Source organism: Lingula anatina, chromosome 2 (assembly GCF_051362555.1).
Source record: "Lingula anatina isolate TDL-2025a chromosome 2, LinAna3.0, whole genome shotgun sequence".
In the NCBI taxonomy this organism is placed as follows: domain Eukaryota; kingdom Metazoa; phylum Brachiopoda; class Lingulata; order Lingulida; family Lingulidae; genus Lingula; species Lingula anatina.
The window spans coordinates 49,290,049-49,309,344 of record NC_141768.1 but is presented as its reverse complement, the minus strand read 5'-3'; the positions used below and the strand labels follow the sequence as shown (position 1 = coordinate 49,309,344).

Here is a 19,296-nt window from a genome sequence, read left to right as displayed (position 1 = left end):
TAAGCATGTGTTTTACATATTAGTTATAAATGTGTTATATATATATTGTGTTATAAATAATAGGTAGGTATAAGCATGTGTTTTAGCTGTAAATGTGTTTGAGAAAATTGTTTTATAAATGATATAGCGATATAACCATGTGATTCACATATTATTTATTACTCTGTTCTAATTTGTTTCATGAATGATATATAACAATATTAGCATGCGTTACACACATACGTTATAAATATGTAATATACTATTTTATATATTGTGTTATAAAAGTGTTATAAACTGTGTTATAACTATAAATGGAAGAGGAAATGGCAGCTTGGCGGTATTTGCTTGCGGTATTCTGTTTACAATGTGATACCCCTTGACGCGACAAATTATTAGAGCTTCATGATCAAGAACAGCTGTAGGAGTGAAAGGAATGGTAGTCCTAAGAATGGAAGTCTGGGGACCTATATGAATTGCACAGGTTAGGGTTAGCCGGTATGACAGGAATGGTAGTATAAGGAATAGAATCCAGAGTCACACCGGTAAAAAAAACTTCAGTGTAGACTCTTTACAGAATATACAGCGCAATGAGTACACGGTACCAGAATATAACGAACCAACACCACTGTGAACTTGAAGCAAGTTGGCACTTATTGTAGTGTTCAGTGTTTCTCCCTACCAAGGGTCTATCCGGTATATGGCGGGTGTCACTGAGGCATGGGAGAGGGAATATAACAACCAAGAATCTTAATTTTAATCAGACCTTTATCATTCTGAATCACAGCTTCTCTCTCTCTCTCTCTCTCTCTCTCTCTCTCTTTGTTTCCATCAAAAACAAAAAAGTTCAAAAGGGTCGTTATTTTGAATAATTTTTAAAAAAACATATGAGCTAAAGTATAGGCCTATATTTTAACCAAATATTAAGGGATAATATACCCACTATTCGTTACTTTTTGAAATTATGCCAGGGAAGAAATTCCATTACAGCTACATTTATGAAAATGGAGACAAATTTCATGTACACAAATCATGCAAGCAAATGGAGTGACGGAGTTTGAGGTTTGAAGTTTAGACAAGTCTTGACAATAAACAGTATGAATAATTATTTTAAGGCATATAGTATGTAGGCTACAGTTACTATTAAGTCTTCAGGTTCCTCAACATCAGTGTCGTCACCAATCAGATATTTAGCGGCATCACTTTTAAGTTATCTGTTCTAAATGCACTCCAAGATTCAAAGACACGACTTACTTAGGAACAAAGACACATTTTTAAATATTGATCGTGCGTTTTTATATTATTTCTTTATTTGCATTACTTTCACATCGACATTGGGATGTTTACATTTCTTGTCTTCCACGTAAAAAATGGGAAGTGAGAGGCCTTCTGTGCACTGTACTATAACAAAAGTAACATCCATTACTGGGAATACATCTCTCTGGGGGTTTGAAAAGATTATGTTTGCTTTCTCTGACACCTCAAGTTGAAGTCTCACCACTGAACAGTGCGGAACACAATCATCTACTGCTTTGGACTATTGTTGTTATAAAAATTCTGCGCTTTGGGTTAGTGTTATTACATAACTGCTTCACATGTGGCAGTAACACGAGATCCACATCCCTGAATTTCACATGGCAGTCAAAATTAGACTATGGCTGTATTCCCAGAGCTTTTAGATCGATCTATCCCCGCGGGGAGTCTCACTATATTACTGTCAGATAATCCGGCTTAAATGTCCGTCCCGCCTACTACAAGCTGTAAGCTGGTAATTAACTTTCGTGTCCGCTCGGCTGACAGCTATTTAGCGTTAACCCCCAGGGAGTTAGGTCGATCTAAAGTAGATCGATCTAATCTCTGGAAATGGGGTCTTTGATGTGATTTAGTATGTACATTGTACGCTTCCGATCCTTAATATATTGTACATTGAAAATACAGTAAATTCAGTCAAGACGTCATTAGTCCATAAACATACATGTATAACTTTATCATTAAAATGCCTCTTTTCTGTCATACGCACATGATTGGAGCTTTGAAAACGAGCAAGTACTGATTTATATACAGCCTATTTAAACTTATTTCCTGGTACATAGCACCCACGTACTGATTTAAATATAGCCGTTTTTATAATTTATTTCCCGGTACATAGTACTCAGGTCTTAAACGCTGCCTATACAACTCATTTACACAAAGTGTATTACAACTGCATGACCAGAACACAGTGCCGTGTTTGAAAGTCAATATCTATTAGTGGACACGTTTGTTTAAATGCTTGCATACAATGTTCCGTTTCTCAATCCCCTCATTATCCACACTACACAAACCCATAGGAGGATAACGTTCTGTTGACTTCCTTGACCCTTGTTTTCTGTCAAAATAAACAACAAAAGGTAACATGATTTTATATACCTAATACCTGCTAATTCTTCAGTTTGATAAAACGACTTTTACCACGTACATTCAACATATATTGATTGGACCCTTAATAAAACAAAACAGCCGTTATCGATAATTGTTTAGATTATTGAATGAATCTTATGAAAGCCATTCAGAATGCAATGTATTTCATTACTGTTTTGTGTTTGCTTTAGTTTCAGTATGAATCCGTTTGAGTGACCAAATAAATCCACAGACGCCACCTTGGGGCGTGTAAAACCGAGCCTTACAATGTACTGCAAGAAATACCTCACTGTGACCTTTATACTGCTGTCTTTGAGCAGAAAAACAAGCGGTTAGTAAATTTCATTATAACTACGTTGTAATGGTGATTTTTTCCTTTATCTTGTGTAACGAAGGTTAAAATCCTCTCTGAAGAGACTTAACGTGTTTTTACCTATCAGGAATGACGTGTCGACCCCTCATCAAAGGAGTTTTATCACATGACCGACTCTTCCAAGGACCGAGGGGCTGCATCAGCCCCCCCCCCCCCCTCCCCAGCCCCCATGTATATGATGACATCCCTGAGCTCACATCCTGACCTCACATCGGGTTGGTCAAAGCCCTTCAATGAAAAATAGATATATGTCATTCATGGGTCAAACCACGTTAAGACTCTTCAGACATGATTACTTATTTCCTGTTGTGTTGCTACGATATCAAAGTAATATCTTGGTGAATACAGACGAAAGTACTTGGCATCTATAAAATCTCTATTATCTTTGTAACTGTGACAAAGTCAATGGAGTTTGATCGATACTTGTAAGCAGTGCCTTAATGTATGCTGAAACGTACAATTCAACTATTACATTTCGGTAATCCAAGGCAAGAGACTATAGATCGATATCACACATATCTTATCATGCAACCAGGCACAGCTTGTCCTACTACAGCGGGAGAAACCTGGCATTTGGAGGCCACCCAATGTTACGTTAAAGTGGAGCAATCGAAGAATTTTCAAGACGCTGAGGACTGGTGCCAAACGCAGAGTGGTGCTCATCTTGTTGGAATTGAAGAAGTGGATGAAAACACCTTCCTGTCCAGCTTGCTGTAAGTGGGTAACACTCTTTAAAGACTGGTCTCTCCAGTTTACTTAAATTTTACAAAACCAAACCACATTTCAAGATAACTTAGTTAGTTTTAAGAAGTACAAAAACACTTTTTCAGTAAAACTGTTATAGAAAGACCATTCACATACATGTATATTTAACTACTTTTATCGATTTTTGAATGTCAACAGAAAATCAAACTAAGAAGGACCTAAAATGGCTGCTTTCGTCAACTACATCTTTCCATATTCAAACATCGAGTTTCACTCCCGTCTGTATTAATGTTCTTATTTTTAAGTTTGTTTTTAAATTGTATTTTTTTTTTAACTTTCATTTTAATGTTTCCTGTTTATTATTAAACCTATGTAGCACTGTTGGAGGTTCGTCGTCCATCAAGTATTGGATAGGTCTTCACAAGAACAGTAGTCAGTGGGTATGGCTGGACGGTACCAACAGTACCTACGATAACTGGGACATGACGTCAGTACCCAGCGAGCCAGACGGGAGTGGAGACTGTGTCGTGATGGCGGGGGGAAGCTTCTGGCAGGATATAGACTGCTCCACGGTCACCAACGGATTCATTTGTGAAACAGTGGGAGGTAAGTGGAATTGCTAATTGATTTAGGTTCATCACTGTCACGTAAGCAAAGGAAACATGTGGAGATCCGCCTTTTACCGATATAAATGAATAGGGGGTCACATTTATGTACAAAGTAATGTGATTTCCAGAGTCTGGCAGGCCTGTATAGTAAATCCAATCAACATCAGTTGTTTTATTCAGTGTAATGACTCATAACTATATTGTATCAATCGAAGCCTTTGCATGAGAAAAGAACTGAAATCAACACGGGGGGGGGGGGGGGGGGGGGGGTTCTCACCCAGCATCACCACGTTTTACATTTTAATAGTAGACTCTTAAGTGTGTGTCCATGATAGGACCAGTCAGAGGGTGGCAAGGTGGGGGTCAACAGATTTCAACCAAATTCATAATATTGTTGCATATATAGGAGATATTAAGATTGAAGGCAACAATCCCAAAAGAAATCATTGGATATAATTATAATATGATATTATATGTTTTGGCCATTTTTGGCTTGATTTTCAGCTTCTGTCAATAAAGCCACTTCATAAGCAAATATGTCAAAACTGATGACTTTTTAAAATTAATTGAAAATTAACCTATTTAAACCAGCCATTTGCCACTGAGAATATGTTACTAAATTTCAGTTTAACCCACAAACTAACGAGCCACGATTATTTTTATGACCCCACCCCCCAAACTCTCTTTTCTACCAAGCAATGTTCAAGCATTCATATCTCTCTTTTTGCAGGCTTGACAGCCATAAAATTTTTTAGGGATCCTAAGCATATATTGGCCTCATCATACAAATTTCAAAAAGTGTGTTAAACACAACAGAAGATATTGAAAAAGTGCCTCAAACTTTAGCAATTTTAGCAGAAAACCAAACGGCCGAAATCAAGATATCAGTACATTTTGAGATAATACCTTCCAATAATCAAATTTAATCAAAGACTCACAGCCAGGAATTCAAACAATGCTTTGATAAGGGCAAATCTATCCAATTTTTATAAATACAAAATGGCTGCCATCAAATATGTCCCAAAATACAGTTACCCTAATTCCTCAAAATAATCAAGAGGCCCATTTTTGCAGGTTTTTTTTTTTATTTTGAGATCTGTAATACAGGATTGCTCAAATAATATTCTTTTCAAACAGAGCCATACAACTTCTGAATAAATTTAAATTACTAGTGACAAGTTATTAACCCCCCACCCCCCATTTAATAAGTTATTACTGTGCATATCAAGTGTCATCAGCATTGTGTATATACCTTATTTTCAGGGAGCAATAGAGAAAAAAAATTACAAATGATTTTTCTAAAGGTAAAAGGGAATGACTGTCTCATTTTATCAGTTTTCTCAAGTGCAACACTAATTAATCCACTTGAAATGATTTATATTGCATTTTTCAACCATTCTTTTTCCTTTCAAGTGATTCATAGGCTTTGTAAATACATGTAATATCTTGATATCTATATTCTTTTTCTATAAAGAAAATTAAAACAGAGTCAGCAACATACAATGACTGGAGGAGTACTTTATTTTCATATTATCAATTGGGCAGTAAAAGAACAAAGCAGTTACTTTTTACAGGAGTGAAATCAAGTTATGAATCTCCAAGGTTCCAATATCACGGTCATCTTTTCCATATACTGAACACAACAGTGATGGGTAGTGTTCCACAGATTTTAATCTTATAACTGATTGATCCCCAAGTTTCTTCTTCTGGTTGAGAGATCCAGGGTCTCCTACAGTAATGATAATTCAGCAATCTTAGAATAAGTGTGGTAACTTGAAGCAACATGCCACTATAGTTTAGTGTGACTGAACTGTCAATTGTCAATATTTGTCAATTCAATGGCGCCAATCCTCCTTTCCTACAAAACTGATTGAGATTGCCAAGCCTAAGATGCACATTTGTTATGGGGGATTGACCCAAGGTGGCTCTTACACCCCATTCTCATAGATTAGATCGACCTACATTGGATCGACCTAACTCCCTGGGGGTTCACGCTAAATAGCTGTCAGCCGGGCGGACACGAAAGTTAATTACCCCTTAAAGCTTGTAGTAGGCGGGGACGGACACTTAAGGGGGATTATCTGACAGTAATCTAGTGAGACTCCCCGCGGTGATAGATCGATCTAAAAGTTGTGAGAACAGAGCCTAAGTCCAATAGAGGTTTGCCAGGATATCCACTACTGCGTCTACCTGAAGATGGCAGGACAGGCTGTCAAAAGAAAATGTATTAAACATATTTTAAACTCATGCTAATTGCTGTATAAGAACAATTACTAAATAATATTCTGATTCTGATCAAACATATTGCATAAGTATAAAAAAGGAAATCAAATATGCATGATTGTAGCTACCAGAATTTCATGATAGAAAAAGAAACAAATGAAAAAAAAAAATGTAAACCTTTTTTCTTCTCCGTGGAAGTGTTCCAGGCATTACAAAGTTGGTGCTCACATCTGAATCTGATGAATTTGCCTGTGCAATTTCAGGTGACTTTTCTATTATTGTCTGTAGGATTGTCCAGGTCAAGGTTCACATACAGGACTAGAATGTAAAATCCGAAAAATAAACATTACAACAATAAAGGCTTTACAACAACAGAGGCTTACTGTGTTCAGAATAGAAACTACTGTAGCAGGATCAATCTATCTCAGCGGAGTATCACACTCAGGCTCAGTCGTTGTAAACAGCTTAATTGTCTGGCACGCCCCCTTGCAAAGCAACATGAACAACATAATGGACTGCAAAGTTTTCCTGATTTTACTAAAGTACCTTTAGTTACAAGTGTCCTGTGTAATATGTAAGTCTTGAAAATTGAAGCACACTGTGTTACGAAGTCACATAAAGCTAGGCGGTTAACTTCAACTTCATTGTAAACACACATAAATCTGCATAGTGAATATAAAACTAAAATATAAAAAACTGGCACAAGTAACATCCCCTAAAATGCCAAAACTTGAAACTGAATTTGTGTTACATACCTTTGATTCTGGGTAAGAAATTTCTAACGAAGCTGTCTTCAAGCTCAGTAGTCCTTAACTGTTTGTGTTATGATAACACATGTAACAAAGCCCTAGAATTTAATGCAAAAATATACTTCATAAGTTAGATACACAGTTAATTCTTTTCAGCATACTCTGAAGTATCAAATAAACGTACCGGTGTGGCGTGATAGACCCGTGCCGTGACGAAACCGTTCTGCACATGCGCATTGAGGGTAGATTGAAAGAAGTAACTTCCGGTATGACGATGTCGTCCTAAGTAGGCGCTATGTTTGCACTGAACTATGATCTTTCTATTCATAATTAATTGGTTTTCGTCATGAGAGAGTATGTATTTGATGATCTTATTACTACAGTATACGGGGGAATGTTGGAAGTGAGCTTTTGATCGTGACTGAACTGTTTGGCTTTGTGTGAAAAACGTGGTAGATCTAAGACTCGTAGTATAAATGTTTTCGCGCTACAATGTTCTTTCAATTCAGAGTACAGTCATTTTCATTAAAAAGAAATTGTGTGTTTGATAATACTACAACTTTCAATGTTGGAAATGCACGTGCAGCTACTTACTGTAAGTCAACAGACTGCTACCCCCGAGGGAATAATCCGTCAGAACGGTTTATTCACGACGACGGTTTCTTCACGTGACACCGGTACGTTAATTAATTTTCCAAATTTCTTCCCGCCGGTACGCTCCATTTTCACCCGGTACGCTTATTAATTTTTCAAAAATCTTCCACCCGGTATGTTTATTAAATACATATTGTACCGGTGGGAAATTACACAAGTACAAGTCACGCTTTTTATTTTCTTAAATTGAAGTATAATGAGAAGAAAATTGAGATCTCAACTCATTACCGACTGTTCTACCAACAGCACTGGAAAGTAGGTCAAGCGGAAGTCGCTCTCTGAACACAACAGTACATGCGTCACCTGATTTCAGTTCCTATAAATAGACGTGCTTTCCCTTCAACAGTGACAACTACTCATGTACATCGATCGAATGATGCAATGTCGCAAGGTGATAGGATCATATTTATAGCTAAGGAGGTCATTTCAAGTGCAGCAAAGAAGTTGTGCCTGTTTTCAAACGTCAATTATTTCATGCCGATTTATGATTTAAACGATGTTAAATCACATTTCTATGTAAGATAAACCCTTAGGAGTTTACAGGTATGCAAAACGAACCTTATATCTGAGAATAAATTTACTATGAATAACGTCTCCGTATGGCTCTCGGAGGCGGCTTAGGTGCGACATATCTGGGTCTTCGGCCCCTGACGATTATGAAATTCAACTCATGGCAAATATATATATATATATATATATATATTAAGATAAATTATAATACTGAGTGAATTTTACCTGGTGAATTTTTTTTTTTTTTTTTTTTTTTTTTTTTACAATGATCAATAGCTAACTTTTTTCTTTCTCTTCTTCTTCTTTACTTTTATTTATTTATTTCATTTTTTTTTTTTTTTTTTTGGGGGGGGGGAGTGGTGCAAAGGTTTTTTCCACCCAGTACCTTTATTCCATCCAGTACTTTTATTAAATTTCGAGATTTTTTACACCCAGTACTTTTATTCCATCAGTACTTTTATTAAATGTTGAGATTTTTTCCACCCAGTACCTTTATTCCATCCAGTACTTTTATTAAATTTCGAGATTTTTTACACCCAGTACTTTTATTCCATCAGTACTTTTATTAAATGTTGAGATTTTTTCCACCCAGTACTTTTATTCCATCAGTTCTTTTATTCGATACTTCAGAGTACATGTTTACCATGAAACAGAAATCAAGTAAAATATACCAGTACGTCTTTTAAATTTGCTTAATATTCTTTATATTACTGAATAAAATTCAAACTTATTATTTAAACTGGTTTGAGTTTTTAGTGTATCTGATTCTAGTATATGTTTGCCACCACTGATCACTTACCTCACAACAAACATCCAGAGCTAAATCGATGAGATGGATATAATTGAGGAACCCAAGCCTGACAACAGTCTAAAGTGGTTCAACCAAAAATGCAAATTCTAAGGACGACCAGCTGCTGGTCATTTCTTGTTATATTCTGGTGCACACCAATCCTTCTGAGATGTACCCAAGCATCTTTAGTGCGTGTTCTTCATAAATTTAAGAAAGTATTATGTTTTAACACTGTGAAGACGATGTGCTTTGCTTCACAGTTGCTCCGGTGATAATCCTAGTACCCGCCATGTTGAAAATAGGTCACAGAGTTAGCATCGTTATTTTACATTTAGTTTCTACAGCATAAACAAATTTTAAAAATGTATTTAAGCTTCATAAGTTCGTCTGCAAGGCAAACATAATTATTTTAAGGGCTTTTCACAAACCTATACATGGTTTTGACTTATTAATTTAGTTGAAGAAACAGTTTAGCATTTAAAGCGTATAAAAATATTCGTTTTTAGGCCCTTTTTAAAATTGTTATAGTTCTTATTTTACAAGGTTTAACACAGATTTTATTTTACAAAATTTATTTTTTAACCCTTTTCTATCAGCACATACCAAAATTATATGGATACAACCTGCAAAAAAGAAGTTGTGTGCATTTAAAGAAGGGGAGGGGGTCAAGCATACTGAAAACATGCCTTATTAGAATCAACCTTGTGTGGTCATGACAGTGCCTTTTCAAAAAATCTGTACTGGATATTAAAGGTCTTTCCTTAACCTATCATGTGGCTTACCTAAATAATTCCTTATGATGTACATGATTTTTTAAAAGAATATTTTAAATTATAACTTTTCAAGAGCTAAAAAATGCTATATTTTGGCAAAATTGCCAATAAAAGATCTGCCCCCATATCTCTAAAACTAAAGGAAATAAATAGGAAAGCCAGTGGCTCACAATATCTTTTATGTTGATGGTTTACCACACCAAAAATTATTAAAATCTGCTGACCCCCACCTTGCCGCCTTCTGACCGATCTGTCTGGCTTTCTCATAGACGCGCTCTTAACTTTCAAAGGAAGTAAACGCTTTTTAAACAGTTTACATCCGAGTGACAGTAATGCATTTTAAATTGTTTTTGAACCCTAATTCATAATCATTTATTGTTTTTCTTTTTCTTCTATACTTATCAAACTTTGCTCTAAAGGATTACAATTTCCGCTTTTTATAATTGGATAGATAAATTCTTTACTTATACAAATGCTCAATTATACATGTGTATGAGGAACGCAGTTGCATGTTCGAATGGATTGACACTTTATCCTAAATCAATCAAGAAAAACGTTTAACTTTATTTTAACAAATATTCACTTGAAGGAATAATTGCAAATGAAAGTTACTACAAGAGATACTATTGATATTTTTCTGTCATGTTTCTGAACAATGTGTCCATGTATCCTCCAGGTTGTTTAAAGTCAGGTTTCTGAAGTTTCGTTATCGTTCCATTAAATGCTAATGCATAAATATCTGTGAAGGGTTCCTTCATCATGGAGGCCTGCTGACCGTACCCACTTCTGCTATGAAGTAAAACGTCACACTGAGACAGGAGATGCCAGTCTAGAAGCGTCTTTTCCAGCAGGTGACAGTTGTGTTCCCTTTGTGCCCTAGGGGCATGATCAATATTACCAATAGCTCCTGCTGGGTCCACTATCACGCTGCCAAATATCTCTTTTGCTTCCTTGCGTATTTCCTCAGAGTCAGTCGTTACGAATATTTTATAGGACTGGAAACTGCTCGTAATATTTTTCAAAAATGCCCATGCATTCTTTTGTGTATTGTTCGCTTGGAATAGTTGTCGGAATTGCAAACATGCTAATTTTGACTTTATAGTCGGTTTTGCTTCTGATAAAATACTTTGGAACATTTCACTGAAATAAGGTGTCATTTCGAAGATAGTGTCGTATTGTCTTTTGAACATCTTCTCAAAAGTAAACTCCTTAAAGCCGACCCCATATCTCTGCCTAATTGTTTTATGTAAATCTTTGTTATATCGAAACCCGGGGAACATGTCTCCGTTCGTGTGAAATCTCAGGACGTTTTCATGGAACGTGTCTGACAAATTTTTGGTTTTTTGAATTTCTTGCAAGAAGCTGTTGTTGTCAATCAAGTTAAAGCGTCTTGTTGTCATCCCTTTTCTCTGGGGAATGTTGTCGGCCCATCGTAGAGGCGGCTTGGGTTGTAAAAACTTACGTAAATCACAAGGCCAAGTGTGTTCTATGATGAACTGTCTCCCATTGAGGACGGACCAGGCAAAGGTGGACATAATTCCACGGAGTCTGTCTCCCCAACCTCCACATAAGTGTTGACACATGTATACCACGTACCGGGCACCTGTACTGTTATTAGGCACAGCAGGGACCTTAATCCGTGACGAGGCGTTCTTCGTCTGTGAAATAGCTCCTCCATATTTATTGGCTTCTATGGAGACAGCCTTATAGAAAGACAGAGAGATGTACATGTATAGATATTCCCCAGACGAAAGGGGGTTGACTTCCAAACATGATGTACCTGAGAGGATATTTTGGCTCTTTTCATATGTAAAGACAAGAGGTAAAGTCAAGGCAATGTGTGCACGGAACAGCTATATATATATTGATTTCCTTCGGCCCAAATGTACATTTAGTGAACTGAACCTTCCTATGCATTTTAAATTTGTATTAAGGTAATTACATGTATAACCTTTTATTATAATCCAGGTACCGAAAATGAGTTTTTTCTGCATCTTATTATGCAATGATGCATATATCTTTGTGCTGATTTAGAAAAATGAAAAACCCCTCGAAAATATAAAATATCGGCGTTTATATTTTTTTCGTTGCAATGTATAAGCATAGGTAACTCAAAACTTTAATCGTCAGTTTAACACTTTTCTATTTTGAGGTGAGATAGCAAGCGATATAGGGCGTGACTTCAACCCCGAACAACATTTAATCACAAAAATTGGCAGAGTTGACCAGGAGAGTATAGGCACCAATCCCATGCCGTCATTTTGGTTTAAATGTTTTTGTTGTGGTGTTATGAGCCCCTAATTACAGATTTGCAATAAACAAAGGTATTATTTTGCTTTATCAACGATAAAATCTGAACTAAGACTTTAAAGAAAAATCGCTGGCAGGGTTTTCGAGTTCTAAATGGTGTCAATAAAACGGTGATCGTGGTTGCTAAGGTAAAAGAGAAATTTGAGAAACCTATTTTTCAGTTTTTACCCCAAAATCGCAATTATGACGTCAAAATAGAAAGGTGTTAAACTGACGATTAAAGCTTTGAGTTGCCTATGACATATGTATAAATGGCATATGCATAAATGTTAATTTAGTCACTGAACACTGAAGGTTTATTAATTACCCAAAAGAATGAATGTAAGGCATTAAATAAGGAGTTTATGGTGAAGGGTGACAATATCCTTTAGTGAGCCTTCGTATGTATTTTAATGCGCCCTAAAATCGGGGCCTCCAGCACCTGGGCCATATCTTATGGGCATATATGGGACTCAGAGATTCACGACATCTAGTTCCTCCGTGTATTAATTATTTCGTGTGCACCTCTTGTCTTTACATACAAAAAGAGGCAAAACGCACGATGAGGACCTACCTTTTTAGGAGTTCACCCCCTTGGCACGTAAAAAGTTTATAATACAAAACCTGAGCAAAGCGCCCCCATAAATTATGCATAAATGATTTAACTTCACAGCCCGGGAGCCACTGGCTGATTTGACGGTTATTTTGGAAAATATTAGATTTGGCCTCGTTTTCAAAACGTGGAGTGGTAGCCCCAAAAAAATTTGGCGGGAGACGAAGGCATAGAGACAGGTAAGTTGTACATGTGTTTGTGGAATGAACAGTAGATTTAAATACTAATGAATTTGACGGGACAATACAGTATATGCTTAAGTTACATTTTATACACCGAATAAGTCTTCGTGTATCGATTTCACTGAGTATTCTCTAAAGTTACTGGCGATTAGCAAAATGGCCGCACACAAAACGTCATTGTAAACATTGACTTTTGAACTGTGCCAAATGCAGCTTAAGGGTTTTTTTCTTTATCTGTTCCTGTTTTTTCGTAGTTTGGCAATAGTTTTTGAACATATCAAATTTTTAAGATGTGCGATGGCCTGTAATTTGTAGAATTTCAACATTTCCAACAAGCTGTATATTCACCGTGCCGGGTACCTATCATTTAGTTGATCGAGTGATGGCAGTGGCTTTCTGGTCTCATGCATGGAATGAATGTCACCGTATAAGTGAAATGTTTGAATCTTGGCTTCTCATGCAATTTCTTCGTGTTTTAATGTGAAAAGGATGAAGTGGATTGCGAAATAACATTGTCATCCAACCTGCATACACGTATACGTATGTGCATATCGTGGTGTACCAGTACTTGTTTGCAAAGCGGTGGGGAGGGGGGGGGGCATTGGTACCAGTAGTTGTGAAAGATACAGTATCGTTTACTAACCATAGGCATGTTTTGAAATATATGAATCGTAAATCATGTCTTTTTTGCTGGGGGCGGGGTTAATGTATCAATTGTGTTAATTTTTTTAGAAAAAAAACATGTAAACACAAAATAAGTTTTATTGCATTGGTTGGGGGTTTTGAGGAGAAGAATGTCATAAAAATGCAAGTTTAAAAAAGGTGAATAATATATGTATGTGTGTATGTACATTAAATGAAACAGGCTCTTCAATGATGAGGGCATATGATAGTGATGTGGTGCTCTGACTTGCATGTGTTTTCTAATTTTTTCATGCCTTGATTCAAATTGGGTTTTTGAATTTTGATGGGTGTGCAACTTTGCCCAAAGTTCAGTTTCAAATGTTTTTTTAATAATCACTGTTATGAATTAAGTATAAATAGTGCAGTTTAAGGTAAAGATTGTAAATATAGTGCTGTTTAAGATTGATTGTTACAGTTTACCTATTACAAAGATTGCAATAAATTATGATTAATTTCAGTGTGTATGTGTGTGAGCAATTGATAAATGTAGTTAGAATTTTTTTATGATATTCTTTTAAAAACTCTATTATTTATTCTAGGCTTGAATAGCATGAATGGGACCAGGATTATTCCTTTTGCCGTGCAATTATCATAACAAAAGCGCCCATCATTTCCAAATGCTGTGTGGCAATGAACACCACAACCTCTGGGATACTTCTAAGGGATGAAAAATATGTGCTCTTGCTAATATAAATAGTTATTGGTTATCAGTACATAGAAATGCAGTTTGTGAAATCAATTTAGGTTTTAACCACATGAAGTTAGTTAAAAGTGTATGTGCAACTAAGTTAACAATACATTGTTTTATTTTTACTGTGCAGGTTTTTTATATATGTGTAGCTTATAGATAATATCTACTTATCAGAATACAAGTAAAACAAGTTTATTCAAATGCAAATATGGATTGATACCTGGTATCACTGAAAGAAAATTAACATGACATCTTTGGGAAAATTTATGAAATTATATTATTTGTAAAAATTCTGGTCCACTGTGTAAAGGGAAATTGTGTGTTAGATGGTTAAATATATATAAATGTGTACCAATCAAGTAAAGTAGCATTGAATTATCACCTACTGGGTAATTAATGTACAATGTAATGTAAAATAACTATTTTGCAATGTACATGTCTCACTGGTAAAATATTTCAGGCTAATTGAATTTTATGTAAAATTAAAATAAAATATATAGCAATGTGATTAAATGTAAATTGTCTTTCATTTGTTATTTTTCATATTTAATGAAAGGAATACCCTCATCAGTTGGCCTCATGTAATAAAAAGGTTTATCTACAATGAAAAAAAATGTTAAAGTTCATTTGTATTTGTGGTAAGTGCCAAGAAAAAAATTATTTCATTGTCCCCAATACCCAGTTGCTCTATATAAGTAATACTGTGTGAAGGAAAAACTAAAACGAGACTGAAGCTCATGAGAAAGCACTAAGTCAAAGCGAGGCTTATATGCGGATATCGTAAGTGAGCGTTTTCAGGCTGACATGGCCGTGAATTGATTTGTGCCATTCACAGCTTAAGGCAAAGTTCTTTACATGCTTACATTGACAGAAAGCTGAATAAATTTCCCACAACTTGTAGTAATTTCAAGTTGTGCGGAGGCCTCTATAGGTACAAATATCAAAATCAAAAACGAACTTCCGTAATAGCTTTAATAAAATTTCGATTTCAAACTCATTTTTCAACATTAAATATGCTGTAGATCAACTTTTGGGTCATCTCACATTATTCGAAATTTATTTCTCAATATAACAATGTACATATTGTAACCCCAAGTACGTTAATAGCCGAGATAATACACCGTTTATGACACCCTATAAATCTCAAAAAATATTGCCCAATTCAAATTCTCGAACTTCCGGTTTGTTTAATAGCCACCTAGCGGCAGACCAGTGGCTCCCGGGCTGTCAGTGGTCACAACTAGATAAAACATAGAAACATTAACGTCGCGGTCGTTTGTGAACAGATTACATAATTTACATAATTCTTTACCTTTCTAGCATACAGCGTTTTAACTGCTTTGTAATCGTAATGTTCAGAGATGTTGAACATATACATCCAGAGAAGTATTCCGCCGGCTGTCATGATCAGGAACCCTGTCAGGATATGTCGCGTTGCAGTAGCCATAATCGCTGGAAATATACATTCCAGATATACTGTTAGGAAAAAATTAAACGCAATAGTCCGTACACGGACTATTTTGAAGCGTACCCCGTGAGAGGCCAAGAGAATGCTCGTAAACTTGCAAACAATAGCGATGTGAACGTCACGGGTCTATCCTTGGATTCTCAAATATCATTGGACGACCGCATGAAGTGATGACGTCATAACACAATTACACTAAAACACCGGCACATCTAAAGCAATGCTGAAGTGAAGACGAGAAAGTTACCATCCCAATCGGCTTTTTCCGTAATTGTTATCCCAAGTGAAATATATATTTTTCATAAGTAATTTGTATGAAGCGCATTAATATATATATATAATTTTCTTAATTCATAAGGCTCTTCGGGGCACGCACTTTCATTTTCCAAAAAAGACCATTCTTATAATAAGCTTTCTATATATAATGTTATGTTATATGTTGAATTTTAATTATTTTAAAACACGTAAATGAAAAATTGCTTTTGATGCATAATGTTATTACACGTGACTAAAGTGCACGTGTGTAAGACTTTAATTTGAACTTTGAAAGCTTATATAATGTAACATACATTTGTGTGCAAGGTGTTTAGATTTACGTACGGATAAAATTTAGTCCCAAAATATTACAGGTCCCTATACTCCCGTTCCCGATAGATACATAAAGGGAAAACTGAAAAAACGTCTTTTTAGATTTAAATACCGATAGATCCGATTTTTTACCACCGTCCTATAAATTTGCGTTCCTATAGATACGACGTCCTCATAAACCCACGATCTAGCGGTGCCTGGATCTAAAGATACGTGGGTTATAGGAAACTGTTGGTGGATCTATCGGCACGTAAATTTAACGAGACGTAAATATATTGAGACGTGTATGTATAGAGACGTATCTATCGGGACGAATATTTTATTGGGACGTTTATCTATATGGCGGACCCCAGAGATTTCTCATGAAATGACGGTTTTACTTACATGATTTACTCCTCCACATAATTACCATGTAGATTCAATTGAAATTTGTCTGAAAATTGGTTTCAGAGCTATTTCCGAAATCAATGATCTAAAGCCTTCCACATTTATTTTGTCATAGCATCAGTTATATGTATTTTTTTTTTTTTTTTTTTTTTTTTTTGTACATTTCTGGATAAAATTAAAATTTAGAATGCGCTGTGAGAATGAAGTACAAAGGATCGAATATGAGCAGTGCCCTTCCATCTTTATTTAAGTTCCATATTTGCAACAGACACCTTTGTTTTGTAAGCATTTTCAAGTACCCAAGCAAAATGTGAATCCTAGAATTAAAACGTTTCTCTGTCTATATAACAAAATCTTATGTAAAAGATAGGACATCTGATTCCTAGTCTGTAGGCCTCTATTATTCATCACAATGCTCACATTGTGTATTGATATCACTCCCATATAAAATCCAATTGCAATCCGTGTAATATAAGAATAAAGCACAGGTGTTTTTATGTCATCATTTGTTGATTCCTTTTGTATAATCAAAATTAAAACCGCGTAATATTATACAGAAAAAATTGTGCGTTTCTGACCTCAACATGCCAATGTACTGAGTAAACAAAGTGCACTGAACGCACCGCAAGCAAGCACGTGAATGCCGCGTTTGATTCTTTGTATCAGACGCTTCATTTTACTTGACAACACAATGTTTACGATGTCACATTTTAATTAAAATGTAATTTTCATTACATAAATAAATAACAACGGCAATGAACTATTTTAATATGCACGTTTAAAAAATGTTTTTGATATTTAAGAAATAATAAAAAAATTAATAAACTAAATAATTGATTTCAATTGTACACATTGACATTACGTTTACCTTCAGCATTGCCTTAGATGTGCCGGTGTTTTTGTGTAATTGTGTTATGACGTCATCACTTCATGCGGTCGTCCAATGATATTTGAGGATCCAAGGATAGACCCGTGACAAACGTCACGTCCACATGGACAAGATGGAGCTCATTCTATCCTACCACCACAGAGATGTGGACTATAATACAACATGTCTTACCCGCATTATACCTTGCTCTGAATTTTCTTTCATTTAAATTGTAGATGAACTCAAATCATTTGATTTATTCAGATGTTGCGTGTGGTTGGTTGCATAATTAAAGGCATAACAAATGTTTATTTTGGCCAAAAATGGATTTTCCTGGGATAAAGGACAACTTGCCAATACTTACCAATAGTTAATGAATCCGTTCCCATATTGAAAGTTAGTCCCTGTTTTTTTCCTCTTAACAGATTATTAGTGTCTGTCGACGGCACGTAGTCCGATGGCAAGTACAAATACCAGTATAATTACGATAACTGTGTGGAATATTTCAGTTCAAAAGGTTCAGACAGGTAAAAGACGTTTTTTTTTTAATTAACAACTCATGTTAATAATGTGAATAAAAATGTGTAGTTAGCGGCAACGCCTGGACAGAAGATTTTGATATTTTGCACACGTGGCAGGTTTTACAGAGCGTACACGTACCGAATCAGTGTATCACAGCATTGTTATTCTATGCCAGCATGATGCGAAGAAGATAGCTATTGTCAGAAAAATCTTTGTTTCACAAAGAACTATACGCCATTGTCCTTATGATTAACTCAACGAAGGTAATCCTTGGCCACATGAATGAGGGGCAGATTGTCACCAAAAAACGTCTTTAATGCCCTTTTTAAACGCCAGACTAGTTGAAGCATATCACCCTATACCAGACGACCTCGGTAGAATCCTCTGTGGACAGTTCAACACCGCCTTTTATATATGCGATGAGTTGGGAACCATTAACGTTTCCGAGTACAACACTGGAACCATATAGTTTTTATTTATGGCGTAAAAGTTCAACTGTATCGCCAAGGTGCTAAATTAGAGCTCGCAGACATCCTGGAGAGGCATATGACGTAGTGTGTGCCGCTCATAGAGTGACTCTGGGTGGTGGGAGCATATGTATTTGGGGTGTTATTCACGTTGGTGCCAAAAACCAATTGGTCGTCGATGGATACCTGAACCACGTCAAATACAGGATTATTCTACATACCACCCACCTCCCATTAGCTAGAGGGCTTTCAAGAAACAATTTTAGAAGATAAAAATGTCCGTCCACGCAGAGCATTCATATATGCAGATTACTTACAAACCAAGTTACTGGGCAGCTACTTGGGTCATCAAGAACGTCATATCTGAACCCTGTACATAATATGTGGGTAATATGTGGATAATACTTATTATGTGGGTATTACTTAATAGGCCTTTTGCAGCTAGATGACTAAATGTTGACTTCTTTTGTTTACTGAAGAGCTTGGTGAAACTTCTGAAATTGTCCTGTGTCAGCGCTAGCAAGTGTGTCATTCTTTACCTACTTTCTGGCACTTGTGTTATTCAGTGTAATTTCTGACCGTTTTTTTAAATGGTATCCATAAATTTCTCAGTAATTGATAAGTATACCAGTATGCAATTTTGTTATTGATCGCCAATGAATACAAAAAATACGTACAAATTGTCTTATGATACGCTGAATCTTTGCTTAATAATTGTTTCAACTCTTAACATCGTTGATAGTCACAAACTCTCCTACTCCACATGCACAAAAACA

General features: G+C 35.8%; 2 protein-coding genes and 1 long non-coding RNA gene across 8 annotated transcripts in view; 2 read left to right on the top strand and 1 right to left on the bottom strand.

Annotated features, from left to right (window-relative positions):
• LOC106181514 (uncharacterized) overlaps window positions 1–19,296 on the top strand; it is a 37,262-nt gene that overhangs the window by 322 nt on the left and 17,644 nt on the right. The window contains exons 2-4 of one of the 3 annotated variants that reach the window (XM_087005871.1): window positions 2,571–2,710; window positions 3,288–3,465; window positions 3,834–4,063. In XM_087005871.1, coding sequence (XP_086861997.1) covers window positions 2,647–2,710; window positions 3,288–3,465; window positions 3,834–4,063 — 472 coding nt within the window. In that variant the 5' untranslated portion in view covers window positions 2,571–2,646. Of the gene's footprint in view, window positions 1–2,564; window positions 2,711–3,148; window positions 3,466–3,833; window positions 4,064–19,296 lie in introns of those variants that run through there. The other 2 variants (XM_013565912.2, XM_087005870.1) reach the window with 2 other exon arrangements.
• LOC106165594 (uncharacterized) lies at window positions 5,564–15,842 on the bottom strand. Of its 4 annotated transcripts, none has more exons than XM_087005073.1 (6): window positions 15,536–15,842; window positions 9,001–11,467; window positions 7,044–7,135; window positions 6,466–6,606; window positions 6,211–6,274; window positions 5,564–5,992 (listed from the first exon to the last, which is right to left on the bottom strand). In XM_087005073.1, exons 1-2 carry the CDS (start codon window positions 15,668–15,670, stop codon window positions 10,388–10,390), a joined length of 1,215 nt encoding a protein of 404 aa, XP_086861199.1. In that variant the 5' UTR covers window positions 15,671–15,842; the 3' UTR covers window positions 5,564–5,992; window positions 6,211–6,274; window positions 6,466–6,606; window positions 7,044–7,135; window positions 9,001–10,387. The 4 variants fall into 4 exon arrangements, with proteins under 4 accessions (XP_086861199.1, XP_086861201.1, XP_086861198.1 ...); XM_087005075.1 differs by having other exon boundaries at window positions 6,211–6,255; XM_087005072.1 differs by having other exon boundaries at window positions 5,564–6,274.
• On the top strand, window positions 11,906–14,423 carry LOC147763800 (uncharacterized). Its single transcript, XR_015332941.1, has 2 exons — window positions 11,906–12,845; window positions 14,072–14,423. It is a non-coding gene; the product is annotated as an uncharacterized LOC147763800 (long non-coding RNA).